We start from the raw sequence: 24,190 nt of genomic DNA, 5'->3' as shown, positions 1-24,190 counted from the left end.
ACAGAATTTAGCTTACATCAAACCAGGAATGTAGCATAACACACTCCTTTGGCTGGGTGATGTGTGTCAAAACTTGAAGTCTGCTGTCACTCCCCCTATGCCATGAACCACTGCAAATCCTGACTCCCTAGTGAGTTGGGGGAACCTAAGAATTTTTAGAAAAACAGCATATTTCAAACTCCCTACTTCCACAACCCATTGCTTCAAAAGCATCTCTTTTTTGTGACCAACACCCAGCAGTTGGCAACCCTGCCAACTATTAAAAGGGAAATGTTGCAATCCACAGCATATTGACCCAGATATAGCCATATTAAAATAAATTAAACTATTCCAAAGTCAGTAGGTTGTTTAATTCATCCAAAGTTTCTACTTAAATAGCTGTTGCTAGTGCTATTTATATTTATTTATATAGATTGTTATTTTTGGTGGCGGCGGCTGTTATTATTTAGCTTTCCATTGTATTTAATCTGTGTAGGCAAAAATATGCCACAGGAGACTAACGTTCCTGAGATGGCACAAATTAGCCAAAAGAACTCTAAGCACGATGCACCCAGGGTGAAAATATTATTGTAGAGCCCCCACGAACACTTCTCTCAGTGAGGCAAGTAGGCACAATATGCTGAGAGTTACTCTGGCACAAGGACCTGTGGAATGAAAGGACTGTACTGAGTCAGAAGGAAAAGATGCCTGGAAACACTTTAACTGAGGCCTGTGCAGGTGTCTGGATATTTTAACTGCAAAATACTTCGTAATACTTCTTTTTCTTTTTGCTAACTTATTTTATTCATTCATTTAGTTAGTTAGTTTCTATACTGCCCTTCATTCAAGGATCACAAGGCAGTTTACAATACAAAAACACAAAAATACATAACATAGTAACCAACGAAAACAACACCACACCCCTAGTTGAAAAGGCCATATAGATTGCTTAATTAGCCAAAGGCCTGTTTTTGTCTGGTGGCTAAAGATACGCAACAAAGGCAGCAGGTGAGCCTCCCTGAGGAGAGCATTTCACAAATGGGGAACCATCATGGAAAAGACCCATTCTCATGTTGCCACACTCCAAGGCACAAAGAACATCTTCAAATGGTGATTTCAGAGTCTGGGTTGGTTCATCTGAGGAGAGACGCTCCTGGAGGTATTGCAGTTATGAGCCATTTAAGGCTTTATACAGTGGTACCTCGGGTTACAGACACGTCAGGTTACAGATGCTTCAGGTTACAGACTCCGCTAACCCAGAAATAGTACCTCAGGTTAAGAACTTTGCTTCAGGATAAGAACAGAAATCACGTGGCAGCGGTGTGGCAGCAGCAGGAGGCCCCATTAGCTAAAGTGGTGCTTCAGGTTATGAACGGACCTCCGGAACAAATTAAGTACTTAACCCGAGGTACCACTGTAGTTCAAAATCAGCACTTTGAATTGGGCCCAGAAAACTAATTGGCAGCCAGTGCCAGGTGGTCCAGGATTGGAATTATATTGTAAGCCAGCTTCAACCACAGAATAAGCATGGACAAGTTAGAAGCTCTCCCAACAGGGTTGCTTTACTTTTGACATGCCTTACGTACCAGAGAGAAATAAACGAACAGCTCCATCTGCTGATATCAAAGCATTTGTCACATAGTGGTTATCTCTGCACTTTAGCAGCTGTTCACTAAACTCCAGTGCACTATGAATGTACCTATGATATTTACACTACGCTATTTTAGTTTTATACCAGTCTAAATGTGAGAATTTCCCCCTGTTAAAGTCCTGTGAAGTATAATTTGATGGAGGAGCTGGGAAATCCATGCCACAGATCACTAACTGCCCATCGCAGAATTATTGTCCCCAGGATTTATTTAGAAGGAGGAATACCTGTTGAGCCATTTTTAGTCTGCAGTATAGATATGCCCACAGAGGCTGTAAAATGATGGCAACAGACAAGATTTAACTGGCGTAGTACATAAAGCCAATATAATGTCCTGTCGCACAAGTACTGGAAGTCTCACCCAGAGAATGTTGTAGGCGTGTTAAAATGTGACTACATATACTTTAAACCAGAATCCAGTTACTACTTTCCTTCCCTAAACCAAAGCAGAATTAGTTTACATCAAACCAGGGATGTAGCATAACACACTCCATTAATTTGTCTATCTCCTCTAATCAGCAGGGTGCAAACGAAACATTTTCTTACCAATGACTAGGCAGTGCAACACAAGTGGGAAGCAATCAAGGAAACAAACAAGTTTGAATAAAGAAAGAAGCATTAATATATATATATATATATATATATATATATATATATATATATATGCAGGTTTTGGTGTCTTCGGGTGTCTTCCCGTGTAAGAGTCGGGGTGTCTGTGCGACGTTTCGACGAGGTCTCACTCGTCATCTTCAGGCTGGTGCTTTCGGCTTCTTGTTACTGGAACAGAGCAGAGTCTGGTGTTTGAGTTAACTCAAACACCAGACTCTGCTCTGTTCCAGTAACAAGAAGCCGAAAGCACCAGCCTGAAGATGACGAGTGAGACCTCGTCGAAACGTCGCACAGACACCCCGACTCTTACACGGGAAGACACCCGAAGACACCAAAACCTGCATTCCTGTACCCGTGAAAATCTACGAAAGCATATATATATATATATATATCTCAATCTCTGATGATCTGATCACCCATTTCCCTACATTTGCTAAACATTTGCTACTGCGCCTTTATTTGGCTTTAGAAAGAGTATGTGGTGTTTTTTTTAAAAGGTTATTTACACCCAGGAGGATGTCAGCAACAATAATCTCACCTCTCTAGAGTTCAACCTCATCTTGTAATTTAACATCACAGTAATTTATTATATAGCTCCATACAATTTTGCTGCCCCAAGAAAGAACAAGAAACAGAAACTGCTAGTGGAACAATGCAAACTCAAACACTATTTGCATGCAGGTGTTGGCTATCACCCATGAAGCTAAGAACATCAAGGGGAAATGATGGGATGCAAGGAATCTTATTTAGTAGTTCAGTCTCCAACAGTAAACCATTTCTGGATCCTATAGGTCAGGGGTGGGGGAACCTGTCTCCCTCCAGATGTTGACAGGACTTCAACTCCCATCAGCCCCACCTAGAATTGTCCAATGGTTAGGGAAGATGGAACATGTAATTCAGCAACATCTAGAAGGCTACAGATACCCCATCCCTTGCTTTAGGTGAAATCTATAGGGATGTAAGGCATAATAAAAAATAAATTAAGGGAAATCTCCACAACAAAGGACACTGTATACTGAAAAGAGGCACCAGACGGTTTTCTGAAGACCTCTGTTGGAAGATGATGAAAAATGAGACAGCATTACAAACAGATGAATGAATTGTAAACCTTGTCTCCATCTGTTCAAATTTGATATATTTTTCTAACCGATGCAGTTTTACTATTTGAACTACAGAGATGAGAAACACAGAAAATGATTTAATTTCACATGCCCCGACATACAACCTCTACAGCTATAAGTTCTGGTTTTTGAGAAGTCCTCCATGCACTCATCCATTTCAATGTGCACATGCTCACCAACACACACACACACACACACACACACTACCCTATAAAAGATGCAAATATTTCCATCACGGAAACGATGCTGAATGTTCAATAATTGGGAAGGACATAGTACCACCTGTAAGCATCTGAGGATCATATGCCGCCTCAGAATTTTCAATTATTTTAACTGGGGTAGCTCCAGAATAAGAAGACTTAAGAACTGCAAACTCTCATATTTTACATCCGGTAGATTAATATAAATTAGATTTGAAACAACAACAAGACCTGACACAGTGTTTAAAAAGTTTGCAGGCTTGCTTGTTCATTGCCTGTTTTAAAGCAGTGTAGCATCATCGAGATGACACGTTCCTCCAGAAGATAGTTAAGCTGAAACAAATTGGTAAACACTATGAGACCTGCAGGAATCGGGTGGTATACTACTACTAATAAATAATAATAATAATAATAATAATAATAATAATAATAATAATAATAATAATTGTGTTGGTTCACACACTATAATGCAATGAATACACACCTCCCACACTTTGTTTAGTGTCCTTTCTTCCTGAGAAGTGTACTTCTACGTTAATGTTTCTAAAAGTTTCTTCAGTCACATTCATACGTTACCTTTATCACATTCATGTTATCTCAGCCTTCCCCAGCCCTCCAAATGTTTAGGACCATCAACGCCAGCCAGCATAGCCAATGGTCAGGAATTATGGGGGAAATAGTCAAAAACATATGGAGGGCACCAGGTTGGAAAGTCTCTTTTACCTAAACAACACTCTGGTGCACAGAGTGATCTCTAACACTTGTACCAGCCTATCAGCCAACAACACCAAGATACCAGCAAAATACCACACTATATGATACAATACTGTACTGTGCCAATTTCCTACAACACATGTACCGTATTTTTCGTCCTATAGGGCGCCCTGACCCATAGGACGAACCTCGTTTTTTTTTGGGGGGGGGGAAATGAATAAAAAAAAATTATTTCCCCACCCCCAGCTGCGGGGTTGGGGCGGGGGAAGCCCGAGCTTCCACGACCCCAGCCCCCAGAACAGGCTGCTATCCGCAAGCCTTGCGAGCCTGGCGGGACCTCCCCCCGGCGTGCAAGGCTTGCGGACACCTGCGCAAAGCACGGGGCGTCCTCCGGAGGGAAATAATTACTATAATATAAATAAAAATACAGTGCAAAGAGAACTATGGACAGGTGATCTGCACGCATCCACATTCTGCTGCCCAGGTGCTAACTAATGATGGATAGCTGTTAATCCTCTCTCTGTTTTTAGGGCTATTGCTGACTAAGTGTACTCAAAGTAGATCCATTTAAATCAATTGACCTAAGTAAGTCATTCCCATTGTTTTCAGGTGGGACACCAGGCTGCACTAAAGAGGAGGTGTGAGAAGGGAAGTCCCCAACATGTCCCTGATCATCAAATCATGGTTTGGTGATTGCCAACATTACATCTGAATGGGGCAACAGCAATAAACTGGTTCCATCTGGTTTGGTTCAACTGGGTTATGCACTGGGTGACAAACTATTTATTTGTTCTGGGACAATGAAGCCGGAAATTTAACTCATTGATTATGAAGGACAGTGACTGATTTCACAAACAATCAACATCTGCCTAATTCATGTACATGGACCAATATGAACCAGGGAAGGACTAGGACTGTCAAGCTGCAAGGAAAGTATTTTAAGGAGAAAAAATGTTGACAGCACAATTCTAGATTTATCCTTTCTAATTTTGCATTGTCCTCTGCGGGGGAACTGCAGGATTGCTTCTCACCAGCAGTTTTGTAACAGAGTATCTGGGACTGTTGCAAAAGAAATGGTTACATCTGGAGGTCAACATGCTTTTTTGTCACACTTGTCCAGATTAATTAATTTTCTAGAATAGGAAGTCTTCAGATCATTACTTATAAAAAATATGTATGCAGAAGTGTGTTAATGCATTGTAAAGTCCATTACATTTTTTAAAATAAAAAAAAAACTATTTCTAACACGAAGTGGAACAAATATACTCCTATACAGGCCATTAAAAACCAAATGTCATTTGGAGCTTAAAAAGTACAATTGCAAATATATATTTCTGCATATGTTATGCCAATCACTATGGAACCCTGTTGTAATGATACGGATTTAAGTTTTATAACACTCTAGCAATTAAAGTTATGCACAATCCATATTTAGCAATAAACTGTAGCCCAATTTCATTTAACACACTTTTCTCTCACCTGCAAGAAAATATGCACTACGAAAGCAATATATGGGGGGGTGGAAGGCTCAGCACATAAACAGGAGGAAATGAGAACTAAACTAGCATAAATCATGTCAGTTTTATTGAACCACAACAGAATCTATATGCTAAAATAACCTGTGTTTCTTAAGGTTTGGGGCCTGTACAAAGCCAGAACAAACAGAACATATCTTTGGCTTTGTACAAAGCAAAACATAAGAGAATAGATTTAAGTCTGTAAGTGTTTGTATTCAAATATCAAGGTGCCAGAAAAGCAGCCAGCTCATCATGGCAGTCTACCAAAGAGAGAGAGGGAGAAAATCCAGTTGATTCCACATGCATCTACTGTATCATTCCTGATTATGCTAGATCATCTTTAAGACACAGCTCCTTCAGGCTCCTTGTTCGTTGTTCCTAACCCACAAAATGGTCCAAGCACTGCAGCTTCAAAAAGTAACCTCTGCAGTGAAATGAAAAACGGGAAAAAAGCGAACTGATCACGTCTTAGATCTTTATGCTTGACCTCACATGAATATTCATTTCTGTCCAGTAGCTGAGAGGCATTTGTACCGTATCATTTTGGGACACACACACACACACACACACACACACACACACACACACTTGTGTTCTAAACTGAATTGCTCTGAATTTTGCCATCGTTTCCCCCACAAAAGCCACTCCGAAATAATCAGATTTTGTCAGGCTTGCCACAGTATTAGTTACTGCATCCCCCCCTCCCCATAAATATCTTTAATTAGGTTAGAACATCTCACACATCTGTGCTTTGGAAGCTTCTGTCAACCCAGCAAATGCAATCACATGGAAACCAATGTCCTCCAGCTATCAGACAATTGATTTTTTTTCAGGATTCTGCTCATGTGTAGCTTAAGGGACATGTGATATGTTCATTCATTTGTCAGTCAGTTCGCCCATGTTTCATTAGCAGAGAGCAGTTTTTCTCCAAACACTGAAATAATTCTGACTGCTCCCTTCCAAAAATACAAAACCCAACAACTTCAAAACACACATACAAAAGAAAAAAAAGCAACTGCCCATAAAGGGTCCATCCGGCTAAATGAAGTTTCATCCATGTGAATGGGCAGAGTACATGCTGAAATTATCCATCAAAACAAATGAGACTTGACTCCAAGTGCACCATGCCCAGAGTATATAACTTTAGGATGCAGACACAACTGGAAGTATGGCTTGAGCATGGTCTGTCAGAGTATTTTAAATTATGCACATAATTTCCCTTAAGATTCCACTGTGTGAGATATAATTTGTCACCAATCGATTACTAAAATTGTTTAGAACTGCAACACTGTTTTAAAAGATGGCAGGGGGGAAAGAACCCAGGAGAAAAGACAGCACCACTTAAGAGCTTTGCCTGCATCATAGAAAATTAAAACTAGTTAATCGTTGAATCCAGAGAACTATAATTGCTGCCTCCAAAATCATTCTTCCATACGTGTGTATGTGATTCCATATGTATCAGAATTGCCCCTAAAATCTCTTGATTAGCCGTGTGCTTACACAAAATACTTGATATCCTATGCAAAGATGCTCCACAGTACCGTATAGCATAATCTCTAAAACAATGTCAGAGGGCAAGATGCAAACTTAGGTTCTCAATCCATTTGAATATAAGTACCCCAAAGCTGTAAACATGAAGTGTTAACTCGAATTGGGAAACCCATGCCCAGTGCCTGCAAAAACCTCGAGGAGACTGCAACACTTGTCAATGAAGCATACTTTGGCAGGAATCTTTCCTCCAGTACTATCAATACATAGCATAAGAATTCCCACTTATGTAGCATAAATCATTCTGCATAAGATGTCTTGGGAGGAGGAGAGCATACTGTGTGGATTTTGAAGCTTTCCTTGTTAAACAAGGTGCCAAGGTCATGAAAAACTTAAAAGAATCGCTCCAATTCCACTTGACGGCTGCCCCGCAGGTTGTCTTTTGGAACAAGCTTATGAGATGTATCCTGATGTTTAGATGTGAAATATCATATTAGATATTAATGCGAGAAAGTTCAGCTGTTTTTTTTTGTACGTATATACTCTAAGGGTATGCACTAAGAAAATCCTCTGCAATACATTTCTACCTCTGAAAGAAATAGTGTTTGGAACTGCTTGTTTAAGGACAAAGCAAACAAACCAACGATGCAATAAAAGGAGGGGGAGAAGGCATGTGGGAGAACTGGAAGTTGAAATGATGCACGTACATTTTTCAAGATTCATAACTGAATTTAAAAGAAAAAGGTTTTTCACTGTGACACAGATAGCTCTGATTCTGCAGAGCTACCAAATCCACTGAAGCTGAATTGATGGAAACAAGAGGCATGATTTGCGTGCCTTCCTGCTCTCAGTTTCACATATGTCCTGCTGGGTGGGATGCTGAAAATTGGGGGGGGGGGTCTTCAGATATAGCCTTTAAAACAACAACAACAATCTATCATATCTGGGGGGAAAGCATCCTTTTAAAGAATATGTGGCGAATGCACTAGCGCGTATACACAGGGGCACAGTTCCAGATGGGGTGGTGTGTGCAATCAAGTAGATCAGATACTAACTTGACTTGGCACCAATGTATGGATGCATGGAGACATATCCACAGGATGTATGCATTACGAGATGATAAGCGACATTTACAACCCAGAATATAGGAGCAGGGCAGCCTCAAGTGACATCACCAGATCAACTGCAGTGTCAAGCCACTCCAATATATTACCCTGCACACCACTGCTTTCACAGCCGCCTTTCTGCTCTAGCCATTAGAAAGCACTTGTGATCACAAATATTAGGGGTTATTTCCAAACATAGACAAGGCATGCCATATCCTGTTGGCAGAGAGGAGAGATTGTGGAGGCTGCTAAATTGACACACACACACACACACACTTACAACTACAAAATGCATCACCATAGAAACCAGAAAGCAAGAAACTACAGTAATAATGCTAAAGTAAATGCCATATCCAGTTAGTCAGTACAAGGAAGCCTAAGGGATTTCACCAAGGATAGAAACTAACTAGGGTTTCAATGCATTCAGGGAACGGGGACTTTGAAACTGAAGAGGAATGTAATTATGCTTTCTCTTCTTAATTTCACTGTCATCTGATGGCAACTTTACATAAATGACTTTTTTTTTTTACTTACAGGCATTTGTTACAGCGAAGCTGTTTGCTGTTTCAATGTTGTCTACATGAGGAACCAAATTAAAAGGTGCTTCAGATGCGTTGGGGCTGGTGTTGTGAAGAAAAATTGCTAATCGAAAAGCAGTATATTCCTGATCTGTGTTTCGGATGAAGAGGCCACCTACCAATAAATAAATGATACCAAACAATAAAAAGTGTCACAGTTAATTGTTTCTGTGTCAGGCAGCAGCTATAGTGAAAACAGCTCTACATTATTATTAAACAGCATCCTTAGGTCCTTCTTGTAAAAAATACATGTTTATGCACACAGAGATACGAGGGTTACGAGACTTTCAGGATCCCAGCTCCTGTTTTTCCCATAGTGGGGCTCCCGAGCTGCACTGGTCCTGCTTTTCCATGCCTTAAATAGCCATATCTCTTGTGATGAGAGCGACCTTTGAAACCATTTAGCATCCATCTCTGTTAACGTTGAACACATTGCTAAATTGGCCCTCCCTGGTATTCAGTGGCAGGCAGATTAAAGAGTGGATCTTCTATCAAGACATCTGTTGGGGGGTATACGGGCACGTTCCCTTTCTATGTGCCTTTGCAGATACACATTTACCTTGGGACACCAGGGAGAATAATCTATAGGGAAGTGGAGCACCACGAACTTTGTCCCTCTGCAGCCTATGGGCCGGCAGCCTTATTAGCAACACCTTTTGGAGTGCATGAGAAATGATGCAGTGATGGAGCTGCAACTGGAAGGGATTCAAGAGCTGCGTCCCATCCAAAGATGGGGGGAAGCAGAAAGGGAAGGCAACCTGGACCAGGCAAAGAAGAGGCACAGACCCAAGCTGGTGCTTGGGAGGGGGAGGCCAGGGGGTTGGGAATATCGACATTAGCAAGGAGGGGGGGATGCTCTAAGTTTCCAAGTAGTGCCCGGAAAGGCTCTGAAGCAAGAACAGCTATCCCTCCTCCCGCTCCGTGGCAAATAGGTTACTGCAACGTGCAGGCTGTGCTAGACGAGGTTCCACAGAGCATCCTGAATTGGGGATGCAGGCAGCTCAAGGGTGAGCCTTGGGGGGGGGGGGTTGGCTCAGAGAGCACCTTCCCAAGTTTGCCAACACACTATACACAACACGCACGCATTCACACATGCATGACTCTCCCTACCCCGGAGGCATAAGCATCACCATCTCCCCCCCCCTTCCACGCCGCCCTGCTCCCCATCACGCAAACACGAGGGTATATGGAGGGGCTCTCCATCCCCTCGCCCCCCAATTCCTGCGGCCCGCATTTGACCTCCCACCCTCTTCCTTTCTCCCCTCCCCTCCCCACTCTTTCTGTCCCCTCTTCGCCCCCTCCACCCCGTCCCGTCCCCCCCTCCCCGTCCGCCGCCACCCTCCTCTTCCTCCCAGCCCAGTGCAGCGCTTACCTATTTGCACGCTGCTAGGAAAAGCGCCCATTGCGAGTCCCCAAAAGCCAGAAAACAACAAGACAAGCTGTCTGCAAATAATCCTCATCTTCTTCTTTCTCTTTTGCCTCCCCGGGTCTCCTCCTCACGCGCTCTCCCTAGATGTTGTTCAGAGAGGCATTGAGGACACGCTGGTGGTGGGGGAGGGAAGGGGGGGCAGGACACAAAATTGAGAAAAGGGGGGAGGGAGGGGAAAAAATTAAAAATGGGGTAGGGAAGAAAAGAGAAGAGGGTGGGTGGTTTTCCCCCTCCCCCTCCCTTCTCTTTTTCTCCCCCCTTCTTCTTTCGTCCCTTTCGCCTCTGGATAAAGCTCTCTCTCTCTTCCCTCCCGCCTTCCTTCTTCCCCTCAGCAAGCCATCCTGCTGAGGCGGATTTTTCCCGCAGTCTCCATAGCCCTGGCAGAGGTTTCTGTCCGGCTGCAAATGTTTCACATGCAAAAGATGGTGGAGAGTTTGGTGGTGCTGGGGAGAGAGGAGTCTAGTGGCTGCGCTCAGAAACGAAGACATGCGCTATTCCTCCCGCCTTCCTGCTCCGACCGCCGCTAGCCTCCCTCCCTCCTTCCTTCCCGCCCTGGCGCCCCTCAGCAGATACACAAACACACACACACACTCGCGCACACAACGGGGATGGCGGCGGCGGAGCGCGCGCTTCTCAGCGCCTTTGGCGCCGAGGGTTACTTAACGCGCGCCACACAGATGATGGGTTCGGAAGAGAGACGGCCCTGCCGCAAATTCATGAGGGAATGACGGCCCCTCATGGCGCGCTCGTGTGCACGCGCCCTCTCTCAGTGCGGGGAAGGCGTTCTCTAGTCCACACGGGCAAAAGGCAGATGGACACACGTGTGGACATGCCCCATGGGTCTCCTCCCTCTTCGCGCTTCCTTTACTAATCCGTTATTTATTTGAAGGGATAGTGGTACAGTCAGGGCAGCACTTTTGAGGAAGAACTCCCTCAGAGAGGGATAAAACCAGTGCCATATTTTTATTTTTGTTCGAAAAAGAGGTGCCAGAGCTCACCATGAATGCTTCCTTTGTACTCTTAGAATGACAATGGCACCCATTTGAGAGGTGCCAGAGATGAGCTCCGGTGAGCTCCAGCTGAAAAAAGCCTTGGATAAAACCATTAAATCCAGAGTTTATAATTGCCTAAGTGCATCGCTGTGAATGGACTGAGCTGAAGAACAAGTGGCTTGAGTAGGGCTGTGGCCCATGCACACACGCAAACCATCCCTTCAGGATCCAGGTCCAACTGCCACATTTTAAGAAAGGCATTGACAAGCTAGAGCAGTCTCCTCCCAAGCCTAGGTCTCCAAATGTTGTTGGACCACAACTCCCATTGTGGCTGATGGTAGTGGGATGATGTTCAGATGAAGTCAACAAAAATGATGCCATGGAGAGCAGCTGAAAGAGCAGGGTGCATTTAATATGGAAAAGGGAAGACTGATTTATTTTATCATTTTAAAATATTTTTGGACCACCTTTCTGGAAAATGCCTATGCAAGATGTCCTACAATAACTTGAAAAGAAGAACTCAACAATATGAACGCTAAACCCATCAGACACCTGCCCTTCCAAAGATAAGAGACAATAAACCAAAAAGCCAATAAGTGGTGATATGATGTGAGTCTTCCTCGGATATCTGAAGACCGAGCAGACTTGTTCTCTGTTGCTCCAGAGGTTAGACCAATTTAATGGGTGGAATTTGCACGGAAGCAGATTTTGGCTAAACATTAGGAGAAACTTCCTAATACTGCAAGCTGCTTAACAGTGGAACAGGCTTCCTCAGGAGGCGATGGGCCTCTTGATTCCTAGCAGTATTTCAGGAGTTCTGCAGATTCCTGCTTTGAGCTGTGAGTTGGACAGCTCCTTCCAACTCTAAAAAGTCTATGATTCAAACATCAAAGCCCTGATCTGTTGTTCAGTATCTGTGGACGTTGTACACATACGGGGTGTGAATATGTGTGTGCAGGAAACGTTCTGCCCCTGGCAAGCATGCATGGTTAATTTGATTGTTTGCACAGGGCTGTTCAGATTCTCTGTTCAGGAGTGCAAATGAACCAGCTTTCACCACCAACACCATGAATGTTCAGTACCTGAATGACTGGACAGGACTAAAATAATAAGCTAGGCTAGAGGGATGATCTGGTATAGGGGAGCGTAGAATGAACTATGAGCAAGAAAGTCCCTGGTTCAGATTTCATCTAGGCTAGGAATTCATTTGTTAAGCACTATCACAAAACCTCTTCCTTGCCATAAGGAAAGCCCTACTGGATCAAAAGCTCTTCTGGTCCAGCTTTCTGTTCTCACAGTGGCCAGCCATACATCTAAGGAAATCCCAAAAGTAGGAAATGAGCACAGCATCATTCTCCCGCTTGGGATCACCAGAAACAGGTACGTTGTTTCTCATAGCCATTAATGGGCTTATCTTCCATAATTTTGCCTATTCCGTTTTTTAAAATCATCCAAGTCGGTGGCCATCATTAGGTCTTGAGGTGATTCTACAGTTTATGCACCATGTGAAGAAATAGTTCCTTTTGCCTGTCCTGTATCTTTCGGCATTGAATGATCCCTGATTCTAGAATTAACGAGAGAAAGAGAAATTCCTCACCTCTCCACCCACTTTTCCGCATCACGTGTAAACACACCTCTTTCATTCCCCCACTTACACGCCTTTTTCCCAAACTAAAAAGCTGCAAATATGGTGACCCTATCATTGAAGTTGGCATTGCTCCAGCCCCTTGAACATTTGGGTTGTCCTTTCCAGCCTCTTTTTAGCAGGTATGGAAACCAGGGAGCAGGCGCGCTGGGTATAGGGGGCTGAGTGGGCTTCAGTTCCCCCAATATTTTTGGGCAGGGGGCAGTACCCACCCAAAACTGAGGGGGCTGCTACACCCCGCCTCTGAGTGCATTCCACATGCCCCAGGCCCAGCCTCTGTCCAGCAGCCCAGGAGCTGGGTGGCAGCTGGGACACGCTTTGCTTTGCTCATCCTAGCTTCTGTCTGGCGGCTCAGGAGCCCAGGAGCTGGGTGGTGTTGTGACAGCACCCTCTCAATGTCGGCGCCCCTACCACATGGTACCTTCATTATATATCTTTAGGCAAGAGGCAAAAAACATTTCTTTACAACCAGGCATTTTGGCTTATTAATATTCCACAGCTTTTAAAATGTGTTTGTGGGAGGGGGGTTCTCCTTTTGTTGTTTTTGTTTTAACTATTTATTTGTACTTTTGTATTTTTATCTTGTGAACCGCCCTGAGATCTTGTGATGAAGGGCGGTCTATAAATCTAATAAATAAGAGGATTTCCAAGAGCGATCGCCCCTCACAGATTTGCATTACTGATTTATTTATTTAAAACAATTATTTATTTTGCTAAGCCCACCCATCATCATTAAAAATTCCCGCGGCACTTGGCAGGGTGCATGCATAAAAGTACAACATCATGCAATGTAATAAAACTTTATCATAAGATAATGAGAGCAATAAAACGCTAAGTCCAATCACAATTCTTATATACACCAATGTTGCAGACAGGATGTCTGATATGTAAGCCTATCCAATTACATAGCCGTAAATGAGCAGAGAAGCCCTGAGCGAATCTCTTGAGTTTGCAGCTGGTGCCAGAATGCACAGCATGGTGGTGCCAACCAGGTGTGGCGCCTTCCGTTTCACCGCCTAAGGCGAGATCTCGCCAGAAACAAGCATCCCTTCTGCAATGGTGGTGGTGTGCCCATGGGGGGTATCACCTCTTGGGCTTCCTTTGACCAAGGTGGCTTCCTCACCCAATGGGAACGATTGTGGAATATGGATATAAAATTTACAGCATGTTATGGTCTAAGAGAAATTTATATGAAAATGATAGATCGACAGGTATCTAACACTGAATAAATTGGCAAAAAATGTATAAATCAAATAAGTGCTGGAAATGTAAAGAGAAAGAAGGTTCTTTTCATCATATGTGGTGGTCTTTTAATAAGGTTAAAGCTTACCAGGCACAAAGGTGCAAGCAACACATCTCAAAATATGACTCTCCACATTAAAGCCCTATTGCGCTAAACACTGTTATTGCAGCACAAAACAGAAAACTCAGTCTCCAAAATGCTGGTTTTAATCCAAGAATCCAGCAATCTATCAGAATGCAAGACAAAATAGTCCAAGTCCAGTGGTCCAAGACATTTCCCCTGGCTGCCGCCCCCCCCCCCAGCACATATTATTACTGTGGGAGTTTGGATTGCAGTAAAAAGTCATCAAATATTTAGGACTCTGGTTAGTCTCTAATCAAGTAGAAAACACGGTCAAATTAAAACTGGGAAGTAAATAGAGGGGAAATCTGTTGGGTCTTAGAAAGATGGACAGTTCTCCGATTAAGTCTATGGGTCAGAGTTAATGTCCTTAAAACAAACATTACAAACATTACATTATACTTGATGTACATGCTTAGATGCCTCACAACCCCTATTCTGCAATATCTATATATCTATCTCTATCTCTCTATGTCTATCATCTATCTATCATCTATCTATCATCTATCTATCATCTATCTATTATCTATCTATCTATCATCTATCTATCTATCTATCTATCTATCTATCATCTATCTATCATCTATCTATCTATCTATCTATATCTATCTATCTATATCTATCTATCTATCTATCATCTATCTATCTATCTATCTATCTATCTATCTATATCTATCTATCATCTATCATCTATCATCTATCTATCATCTATCTGTCAGGGGTTCAGGAGCAGAGGCGAGGGAAAGGGAAGAAACAGAGAGCGAGGGGGAGGAGGCAGAAGAAAGGATGAGTGATGACGACGACCCGAGATCTCCGAGTCTGTCCAGTGAATCAGAAGATTCACAAAAAGGAGCACCAGTGGCCAGGGCAAGGGGGGAGACTAAGGGGACACCCCAGGAAGATAGAGCCAGAGGGGACTCAGAGGGGAGCAGTTGGAAATCGGGACCAGCGTCACCGCCAGAGAGCAGGGAAGAGGAAGGGCGCCAGGGATCAAGCGCTGGCAGCCCACAACAGGAGGGAGGGCACGAGTCAGGAGTGGCCACACCTCCATCGGGGAGCGAAGAGACGGTTAGACGGAAGGTGGAAGGTTGGGCGCGCCCGCCAAGTTCAAATGCACAGGAAGGTGGCGCAGTAGGCAGCCCGGAAAGGGAGCCAGGTCCTAAAGCCCGGCGCAAGGAGACAGGAGGGTCCGGGGGGTCAGCGTCAGAAGAATCCCGGAAGGAAGAGACCCCGGGGGGCAGAGGGACCCAGAGGAGAACTGTCAGGCGGAAAAGGTGGAGCAGAGCTAGGATATTAAGTTGGTGCGCAAGGGGCGGAGACTCAGACGGAGCTTCGCCGATCTAAGCATAAGACGTAGAGTTGCGCGCAGCAGCTTGAGAATGGAGACTGTAACTCAATAAAGACTTTTATTTAATGATCGCTGGCTGGCGTGATCCTCTGTGAGCTAGGATCTGGAAGCAACTCTGACACTATCTTTCATCTATCTATCTATCTATCTATCTATCTATCATCTATCTATCTATCATCTATCTATCATCTATCTATCTATCATCTATATCTATCATCTATCTATCATCTATCATCTATCATCTATCATCTATCATCTATCATCTATCATCTATCATCTATCATCTATCTATCATCTATCATCTATCTATATCTATCTATCTATCTATCCTCTATCTATCTATCTATCTATCTATCATCTATCTATCTATCATCTCCTGCCAACTGGATGCAGTTTTCCTTTAAAATTGCTCTTGAACTGCACTCTATAAAATACAAATGGCGTTGGGAGATGGAAGATTCCAACCAATTTTTTTTTTTTAATTCATTTTCATAATGTTTTTCTTATATCACCATCTCAACGCTGGTGTGTGGACTGAAGGCCACAAATATTATTTTTTTGAGTGAAGATTGAAAAGATTTGGTTTACCCTACCAAAGAATACTACGCTCAAAGCATGTCATTGCATTCCAGGAGAAAGCACCCATGAGTCATGCCGCTACAATAGCCCCACATTCAACTGCAGTACCCTTGCAGCACTTTGAATCATAGAATCTAGTACAACACCCTGCAATGCAGGAATCTCAGCTAAAGCATCCATGACAGATGGTCATGGATTGCCTAGCATTTACTGTGGCATAAACGTTCATCAAATGCATGATGTGGTTGCTGCAATAGTTCCATGATAGTTCCATGATCTGGTTGTCCTGTGTGGTGTCTGTTTTTAACTGACTGGTTGGTTGGTTGGTTGAATTTCCTCCCACTCTTCCTTGGAAGCAGAGACCTCCATAAACCACCATACACACTTATGGTGCTATACACAGATGAATAGATAAAGCAGACTTCTCTTTAGAAATGCTTTGTAATTATGCCATGATCCATTTTTGATGTGTCCTTAAGAGAAAGGAATTGCATGATTGCTAGGAAGCCACTGATAACATCCTCCTGTGCTTTCCTTATCCTCTCCAGAGCGGAATATACTTTCCCCCCACCCACTGAGCCCACAACACCCCACACAAATGTCAGCATCACACACAGCTGTGCTGCCACCTGCCCAGCATGAAGGGTGTGTAGCACCACGAATGAAACAGTGGTGGCATCTTGTCTCCCGACATGCTGGAAACTTCAGTGGAATGGAGCAACAGCAGAAAAGTTACCACATTTAATAGGTCTGACAACACCCATCACTATATTTCATGAAATAATCCATTTATCAACCTTTTGTCAACTGGAGCTCACATGGAAACTGATGAGCCTTGTGAAATAGTTTCAGCATGAAGGCTCCCTAAAACAAACAAACATATATGAAACTCTCAATTAAGGCAAGTTACCGAAGACAATTTGCAAAAGGGCACAATACTGCACTCAGATATCTGTGAGTATCCCCTGCTGTTTTAAGTGGGATTTCACACTTTGTGTGGCTGTCAAATTATTGTAGCCTTGTATTATTAAGGAAGTTTGAGTTCCTTAACCATTCTCCAAATAACACCAGAGGTTTAGGATTCATGTTGGTCCTTCAGGACAAAGAGCTAGTGAACAGAAACCTCTGTTAAACCAACTCTATTGGATGAACAGAAGACAACAAAACTTCCAAGATGTCTGTATTTTATTGTGAAGGGTCATGATGAAGTCACATTTTGTAGTGTGATCCTACATGTAAAACTTCTTAGCAGCTTTCACTGCCATCTCCTAGGCCATGGGTAGGCAAACTAAGGCCCGCGGGCCGAATCCAGCCCAATTGCCTTCTAAATCCAGCCCATGGACGGTCTGGGAATCAGCGTGTTTTTACATGCGTAGAATATGCCCTTTTATTTAAAATGCATCTCTGGGTTATTTGTGGGGCATAGGAATTCGTTCATTTCTTCCAAAAATGATATAGTCCAGCCCCCCACAAGATCTGAGGGACAGTGGACCAGCCCCCTGCTGAAAAAGTTTGCTGACCCCTGTCCTAGGCTTTCCTAAGCATCCTATGAGATGCTCTTGAGGCTCCGTTGCATGCACGCTGCCATACCCGTTCTAGCCGTCTGAGGTCCTCTTTCATTTTCCAGAGCTCCTCGGTAAACCAGGGGGCCCAGTTTCGGCGGGGTCGCAGAGGGCGCTTAGATGCAATCTCATTGATGGCCGCTAAGAGCCGGTTATTCCAGTTCTTGACAAGCTCATCTAGTGAGCTGCCGGGGAAAGCAGGGTCCCACAAGGCCTGACAAAATCCATCAGGATCCATCAGCCTCCATGGGCGAGCCCAAACAGGTTCGCCACCCAAGCGGGGGGAGTCAATCCTGGCTTTCAGAGCGTAGTGATCAGACGATGGCACTTCCACAAGGGGGGCATAGCTATACCTACAGATGATCATATCTATACCTGCCCCAAAGATCAGATCCAGAGTGTGGCCTGCTTGATGTATGGGACCCAAAACAAACTGGGAGAGCCCTAATGTCACCATGGAAGACACCAGGTCCAGAGCCCGAGAGGAAGGGATGGCATCAGCATGGACGTTGAAGTCCCCCAGAACTGATAGGTTAGGGAACTCCAAGGCCCAGCCTGGCACCACCTCCAGCAGGCCTGACAGGGTGGCTGCCGGTGTGCTAGGTGGTTGGTACACCAGCCAGACAGCCAAACTCTCCTTGGTGCCCCACACCAGGCCAACACATTCAGTGCCAGAGATCGATGGTGCTGGCAGAGCCCTGAAAGAGCAATCCTCCCTGATTAATGCTACCCCTTCCTTCTGACCCACAGTCCGCGACTGGTGGAGGACAGAGAAACCCGGGGGTGCCATCTCAATCAAGGTGATTACTTTGCCTTCCCGCACCCAGGTCTTCGTCACACAAGCCAGGTCAACCCCCTGCGAGATAAAAAAGTCTCGCATGGTGGTGGTTTTATTGCCTATAGACCTGGCATTGCACAACACCAGTGACGGAGATGAGTAATCCCTGCTCACCCTACCCTCTTCCCTCAGGATGGGGTGTAGATTGGAAGGGGTTCAAGCATCTCCGCATCTCAAAACCTATAACATCTACCCCCACCGCCAGACCTCCCTAGCTCTTCAAAGGTGGTGATCCCAAACCCCGTACTGGCCTTCCCCATAAAGGAATGATATCCCCTCATATAACATATACATATAACTGTATAGCTTGTAGTTCAAATAAGTAAACAGGGCTCTGCATTCTGGTATCTTTGAGGCTCAAAATTATCCAACATTATTTTCAGCCCATCTAAAATAACTACAGGCCTTCCATCACTATCAAAATTCCATCCCATCTGTTCCACCTTAATCCTAAAATTATTCCTTTCTCCTTGCTGATTCCTTATGAATTTTAAATACAGCACATTACCCAGGCTTCTCTTTCAGGTCTAGTCTTTTATATCTTTCATTATCTTTTTCTTGTTTTCTGTGTTTGCTACATTGTTGGCCAACCACCATTAACTGCCACACATCACAAAGGCTTGTTCTGCTGATTATAGCCTTGATCTACCAATTGAGGTTCTTTAAAGGGCAATGTTTTCTTTTGGTTCATTCTCCTGAATCATATAAGATAGGGAAACGGCCACAGGAAGTCTAACGTGCCTTCCAGATGATGAAGGTAGCAGGCAAAGCTAAAAGTTAGAATTGGTACCACTTTGTCCAGATTGGGCCCCATGATGTTCAGGCCCTGCCCTTCCACTCTAAATATATGCAGAACACCTCATCACCAGTATTAGGTGTGGGATGGCCACATGTACATCGCTAAAAATGAGAAAATGCATCACTAAAAAGGGAAATGCAAGGTGGCAAAGATTGACATAAAATTGGCATTTGTTCATTTATAGGTAAATGTAGAAATAATGGCCATAATTTATATAGAAAGGCAGTTTGTCATAGTGGGAAAGACTGTGCTAGTTGTTGATGGACAATTTCAACATCCTCTTGCTCCCCTTTCACATGGTTCTTTATGTTTAAGCCAGTTTCTATATGTTGCATACATCTAAATGCTGATTGAATTGTCACAGAAAATACTTTTCATATTCCATACATGACAACTGAGGATCATAGCCCATCCACTGTATGAAGTGGCCTCATGTCCCCTGACTGATGCCGAAATAAAACTTGTCAGTCCATGGGGTGCTATAAGACTCTTTTTTTTTTTTTTGCTCTTCTTCCTGCAACCCCCTCAGGCAGAAACTTCTTAGGAACCTTCTCTTGCTTGCTCTTCCTCTACCATTCTGTTCCATCTTTGATCCTCCAAGCTCCGCCCACATTCCACAGATGGAGCACACTGGCAGTTGCTAGGCAACATATCTTCCTCCTCTTCTAATTCACACATAGCCTCCTTCCCATCTATCTACTAACCTGGTAACAACTGTTTGGGACTTCCCTTTCAGGGATAAGATGCCAGAGGTGGTGCTTCAAGAAATAATTTCCTCGTTCTGGGAAAATGAGTGGCAGCCTGGCATGGCTGTTCATTATGTTCTTGAGGAATCTCCTGATTGAGACCCATGGCCAGACACCACCTCAGGGCTTCAGGTATGCCTCTTATGAGGTGACCATCCCAAGGAAACTGAGCTTCAGGTATGGACTACAGGAAACCCTGGATGTCAGCTACCTGCTGCAGATTGAGGGGAAGGGCCAGGTGGTGCGCCTAAGGCGGAAGAAGGGCATTGTTCCTAAAGACTTCCCCATCTTCACGTACAATAAGGAAGGGGACCTCCAGGTTGACTATCACTACATCAGGGATGATTGTTTCTACAGTGGCTTCATACAAGACAAGCCTCTCTCTTCAGTCACTCTCAGCACTTGCTCAGGGGGACTCAGGGGCCTGTTACAACTTAACAATGAGACATATCAAATTGAACCTGTCCAGCCATCTGCTACCTTTCAGCATGTGGTGTATCGGCTGGAAACAGTGGAGGGTGCCATGCACATGAGGTGTGGGTTGACGGAGGAGGAGCAAAGGCATCAAGAGGCCGTGATCCAAGACAGAAAGCAAGTGGCTGTCAGAAGTCCTCCAGCAGAACTCTGGTGGCCACACAAGAGACATGCAGAAGTGGCATTTGTGGTGGAGCATGAACGATACGTTAAGTTTAATAAAAATGAAACTGATATAGCTATGAAACTTCTCGAGACCATCCACACAGTAAATTCATTTTTTGAGCCATTTTTGGTTGAAGTGTCTGTAGCAGGACTGGAGATATGGACGGAAAAGAACCTCATAGATATTGGTAAAACTTTAGGAAGGACACTTAAAGCTTTTACTGTATGGAGACATGACATTCTACTTAACCATCTAAAGAATGATGCTGCTCACTTAATTGTATACAGGTCGTATGGAAGGAATCTTGGACGAGCATATGTAGCTCAAATTTGTGATTACAGGGCTACTGGTGTTGAAGTATCAAGAAATTTCAATTTGTTTGATTTTTCTGTACTTTTTGCCCATGAATTTGGACATAATCTTGGTATGAGCCATGATGAACCAGGCTGTACATGTGATCGACGTGCCTGCATTATGTCTGCTTTGTACTCACGGACTGATAAGTTTAGCAACTGCAGTTACCATAAATATTTCAATCTAAAGGACTCACCTTGCTTGTTGATTCCACCAGACCCTGATCAAATGTATAAACTCAAATACTGTGGGAACAAAGTAGTGGAAAAAGGAGAGCAATGCGACTGTGGTACAACTGAACAGTGTCAGTCGGATCGATGTTGCAGGCCAGATTGCACGTTGCGTCCATTTGCCAATTGTTCTTCTGGACTGTGCTGTGCCAGGTGCAAGTACCGTCCCACTGGATCCATTTGCAGAAAGAGTATTAGTATGTGTGACCTTCCTGAATTTTGCACTGGTACTTCGGACCAATGTCCGGAAGATGTTTACATACAAGATGGTGCCCCTTGCGGTGATGGAGTCTATTGCTATCATGGTCGTTGTAGTACTCCCAATGGGCAGTGTGAAAAGATATTTGGTAAGAAAACCGTACGAGCTTCAGAGGATTGTTTCAGAGGACTGAATGCTCGAGGTGATCGCTTTGGCAATTGTGGCCTTGAACATGGTATTTTAAAGAAATGCAATGCTGAAAATATTCTATGTGGCCGAATGCAGTGTAGTAATATCCATAGTGTACCTACCTTGGAGGAACACCAAACCATCATTCAAACCACCATTGGCAAAAGTAACTGCTGGGCTACAGACTACCACAGTGGCATGGAGGTAGCTGATCTTGGAGCAGTGGAAGACGGTACACCTTGTGGCACTGGCATGCTGTGTATTAGTAGGGAATGCAAGAACATGTCCCTCTTGCAGTATGATTGTAATGCCACAAAGTGCCATAACAGGGGAATATGCAACAACCACAAACACTGCCATTGTTCTTATGGTTGGGCCCCTCCTGACTGTCTAAAGGAAGGATATGGGGGCAGCATTGACAGTGGGCCAATTTCAAAAAACTGGAATGGTGTCAGTGTAGGTAGCATTGTAGGAAGTGTGTTGGTCCTTTCCATGGTGACTGCTGCTGTTGTCATGGGTGTGTATTACAGGTTTGTGCTAAGCAACAATGTTAGAAGAAAGAGTTTAAGAATCTCTCCCTCAGAATCAACAGAGGAATGAAAACCACTCTAGATCACAGAAGCAACCAATGCAGAAATTTTCAAAAGGGTATGATGGGTATAGTGAGCACTATTACATAACATATATTCGCCTCTGTAAGCATTGGTTCAGTTCATCTGAAGTGGAAATATTCACATATGAAAATATTTGCCTATACTTTCACTTTCTGTTGAGAGTCTCTTTGTTGTTCAGGACAGAAGTCCTATCCTATGCTGAGTGGGAGAAATCTGTCCAGTGGAATGGAATATTATCATACCATGCTAAAGAAATGCATGGAAGCAGTGCTGGTATTTTGGATATCTCGGATTCTCTCCCAAAGTAACCTTGGGTGTACAGGGACAGAATCATAACCTGGTATTTTTGTGAAGTGAATTCACATCTGTCTAGAAAGCCATTGCAAAAATTGTACTGATAATTATGTCGACACAAATGTTAATGTTGAAATGGGACAGTTTATTAAAAATATTACAAAACCACCAACACATAATATTTCAAAAAGCTATAATGGAAATAATGGTGAATGTTATGTAGCATATTTGAGGGTGCAATCTTTTCATTAAAGTTTTATGTTTGTTTAGCACCTTGCTTATAAAATTTGCCACACGGGATAATCTTTAATTTATCCACAAGGGGAAAATATTTTCATATATTTAGAGCATCTCTCTGTGCTTTAACACAGAATCATGTCCTTTTAGCCATTGGAAGGTGGTCAGTGGGTGGAAACCTGTCTTTAAAAAGGAATGCTAGATGGTTAGAAGATCTTTTTAGAGAGGCCAAAGCACTTTTGGATAAAACTAGCAGGTAAGTGTGCTCTCTGATAATGGTACATCCCCTTTCTGAAATGTTTCACATGCCCCTGAGAGTTTTAACTTCCCTTACCTAGTTAAGGACAGGAAGAACCATAGTTTAGTGCCGGATCCCTTAGTTTTTTATGCAGAAGGTCCAGGATGAATGTATTTTGTGACTCCAGTCAAAAGGTTCTCAGGTAGCAGAATGGCTAGGAGAGCCACTGAGATGCCAGAGATCCTGCGGGATCCTCCGGATGACCTGCTTATTGAGCATTCATCTTCATTTGTTTGTGCCGAGGTTCTGCATTTCCCCATCACTCCTCTAATCACTAAAGAAAATCCATTTAAAAAACAAATTTGAATGTCAGAGCTTTTTAGACCAGTTTAATTGCACAATCCCACTTGCAAAATACTGCCAGTCTGAAAGTGACCTGTGTCCCTCGAGATCCTTTGCCATATTGCACAATATTGGTTTGGATGGATGAAAGATCTGACTCATTGTAAGGCAGTTTTGCTATTACAGGTTCAAAATAATGAAAATGGAGATTAAATGCATTAATGGAAACATTTGTAATTTGCATCATTTATTCCAGTTACCAAATTGTGTTGCATGTGTCCCAGCATGTTCAGTCTTGAATCATAAAAAACCCCTGCTTCCCTAGAACACAGTGAATATCTTAAGATTTATTTTTCCATTCCAGGGATGAACATTTTGTGCAGGTAGACTGAACACTTATCAAGGTTAACACGAAAGGTTATTGTATTCCTTTTGCAAGTTCTAGATTTTCTTACTCTGAGAAGCAAGCCCTTCTTAATACGTTAACTTGAAAGCTTAGGAGCTTAAATGCCAGTCCTTAATAATGTAGTCTCTGTGTAGCATTCTATGGAGAATTCTGTGTTTTTGGGGAAGAATACAGGAAAGATAATGC

General features: G+C 43.4%; 1 protein-coding gene and 1 pseudogene across 7 annotated transcripts in view; one reads left to right on the top strand and one right to left on the bottom strand.

Annotated features, from left to right (window-relative positions):
• GRIA4 (glutamate ionotropic receptor AMPA type subunit 4) overlaps positions 1-10,904 on the bottom strand; it is a 252,480-nt gene extending 241,576 nt beyond the window's left edge. For 3 of the 6 annotated variants that reach the window (XR_014218747.1, XM_082219125.1, XM_082219126.1), the window contains exons 1-2: positions 10,333-10,904; positions 8,917-9,075 (exon numbers count right to left, since the gene is read on the bottom strand). Coding sequence is in view for 5 of the 6 variants with exons in the window: in XM_082219125.1 (XP_082075251.1) it covers positions 8,917-9,075; positions 10,333-10,420 (247 nt within the window). In the remaining variant the exon portion in view is untranslated. The remainder of the gene's footprint in view (positions 1-8,916; positions 9,076-10,332) is intronic. The other 3 variants (XM_082219123.1, XM_082219124.1, XM_082219127.1) reach the window with 2 other exon arrangements.
• Positions 10,905-20,112: 9,208 nt separating this feature from the next.
• LOC309530362 (disintegrin and metalloproteinase domain-containing protein 20 pseudogene) lies at positions 20,113-22,635 on the top strand (annotated as a pseudogene). Its single transcript has one exon. The product of its transcript is annotated as a disintegrin and metalloproteinase domain-containing protein 20 pseudogene (transcript).
• The last annotated feature ends 1,555 nt before the right edge of the window (positions 22,636-24,190 follow it).

This window comes from Podarcis vaucheri (assembly GCF_965113315.1).
Source record: "Podarcis vaucheri genome assembly, chromosome: 4".
Classification (NCBI taxonomy): domain Eukaryota; kingdom Metazoa; phylum Chordata; class Lepidosauria; order Squamata; family Lacertidae; genus Podarcis; species Podarcis vaucheri.
Note: the sequence above shows the minus strand (reverse complement) of the source record. Positions and strands in the feature narration are given on the sequence as shown.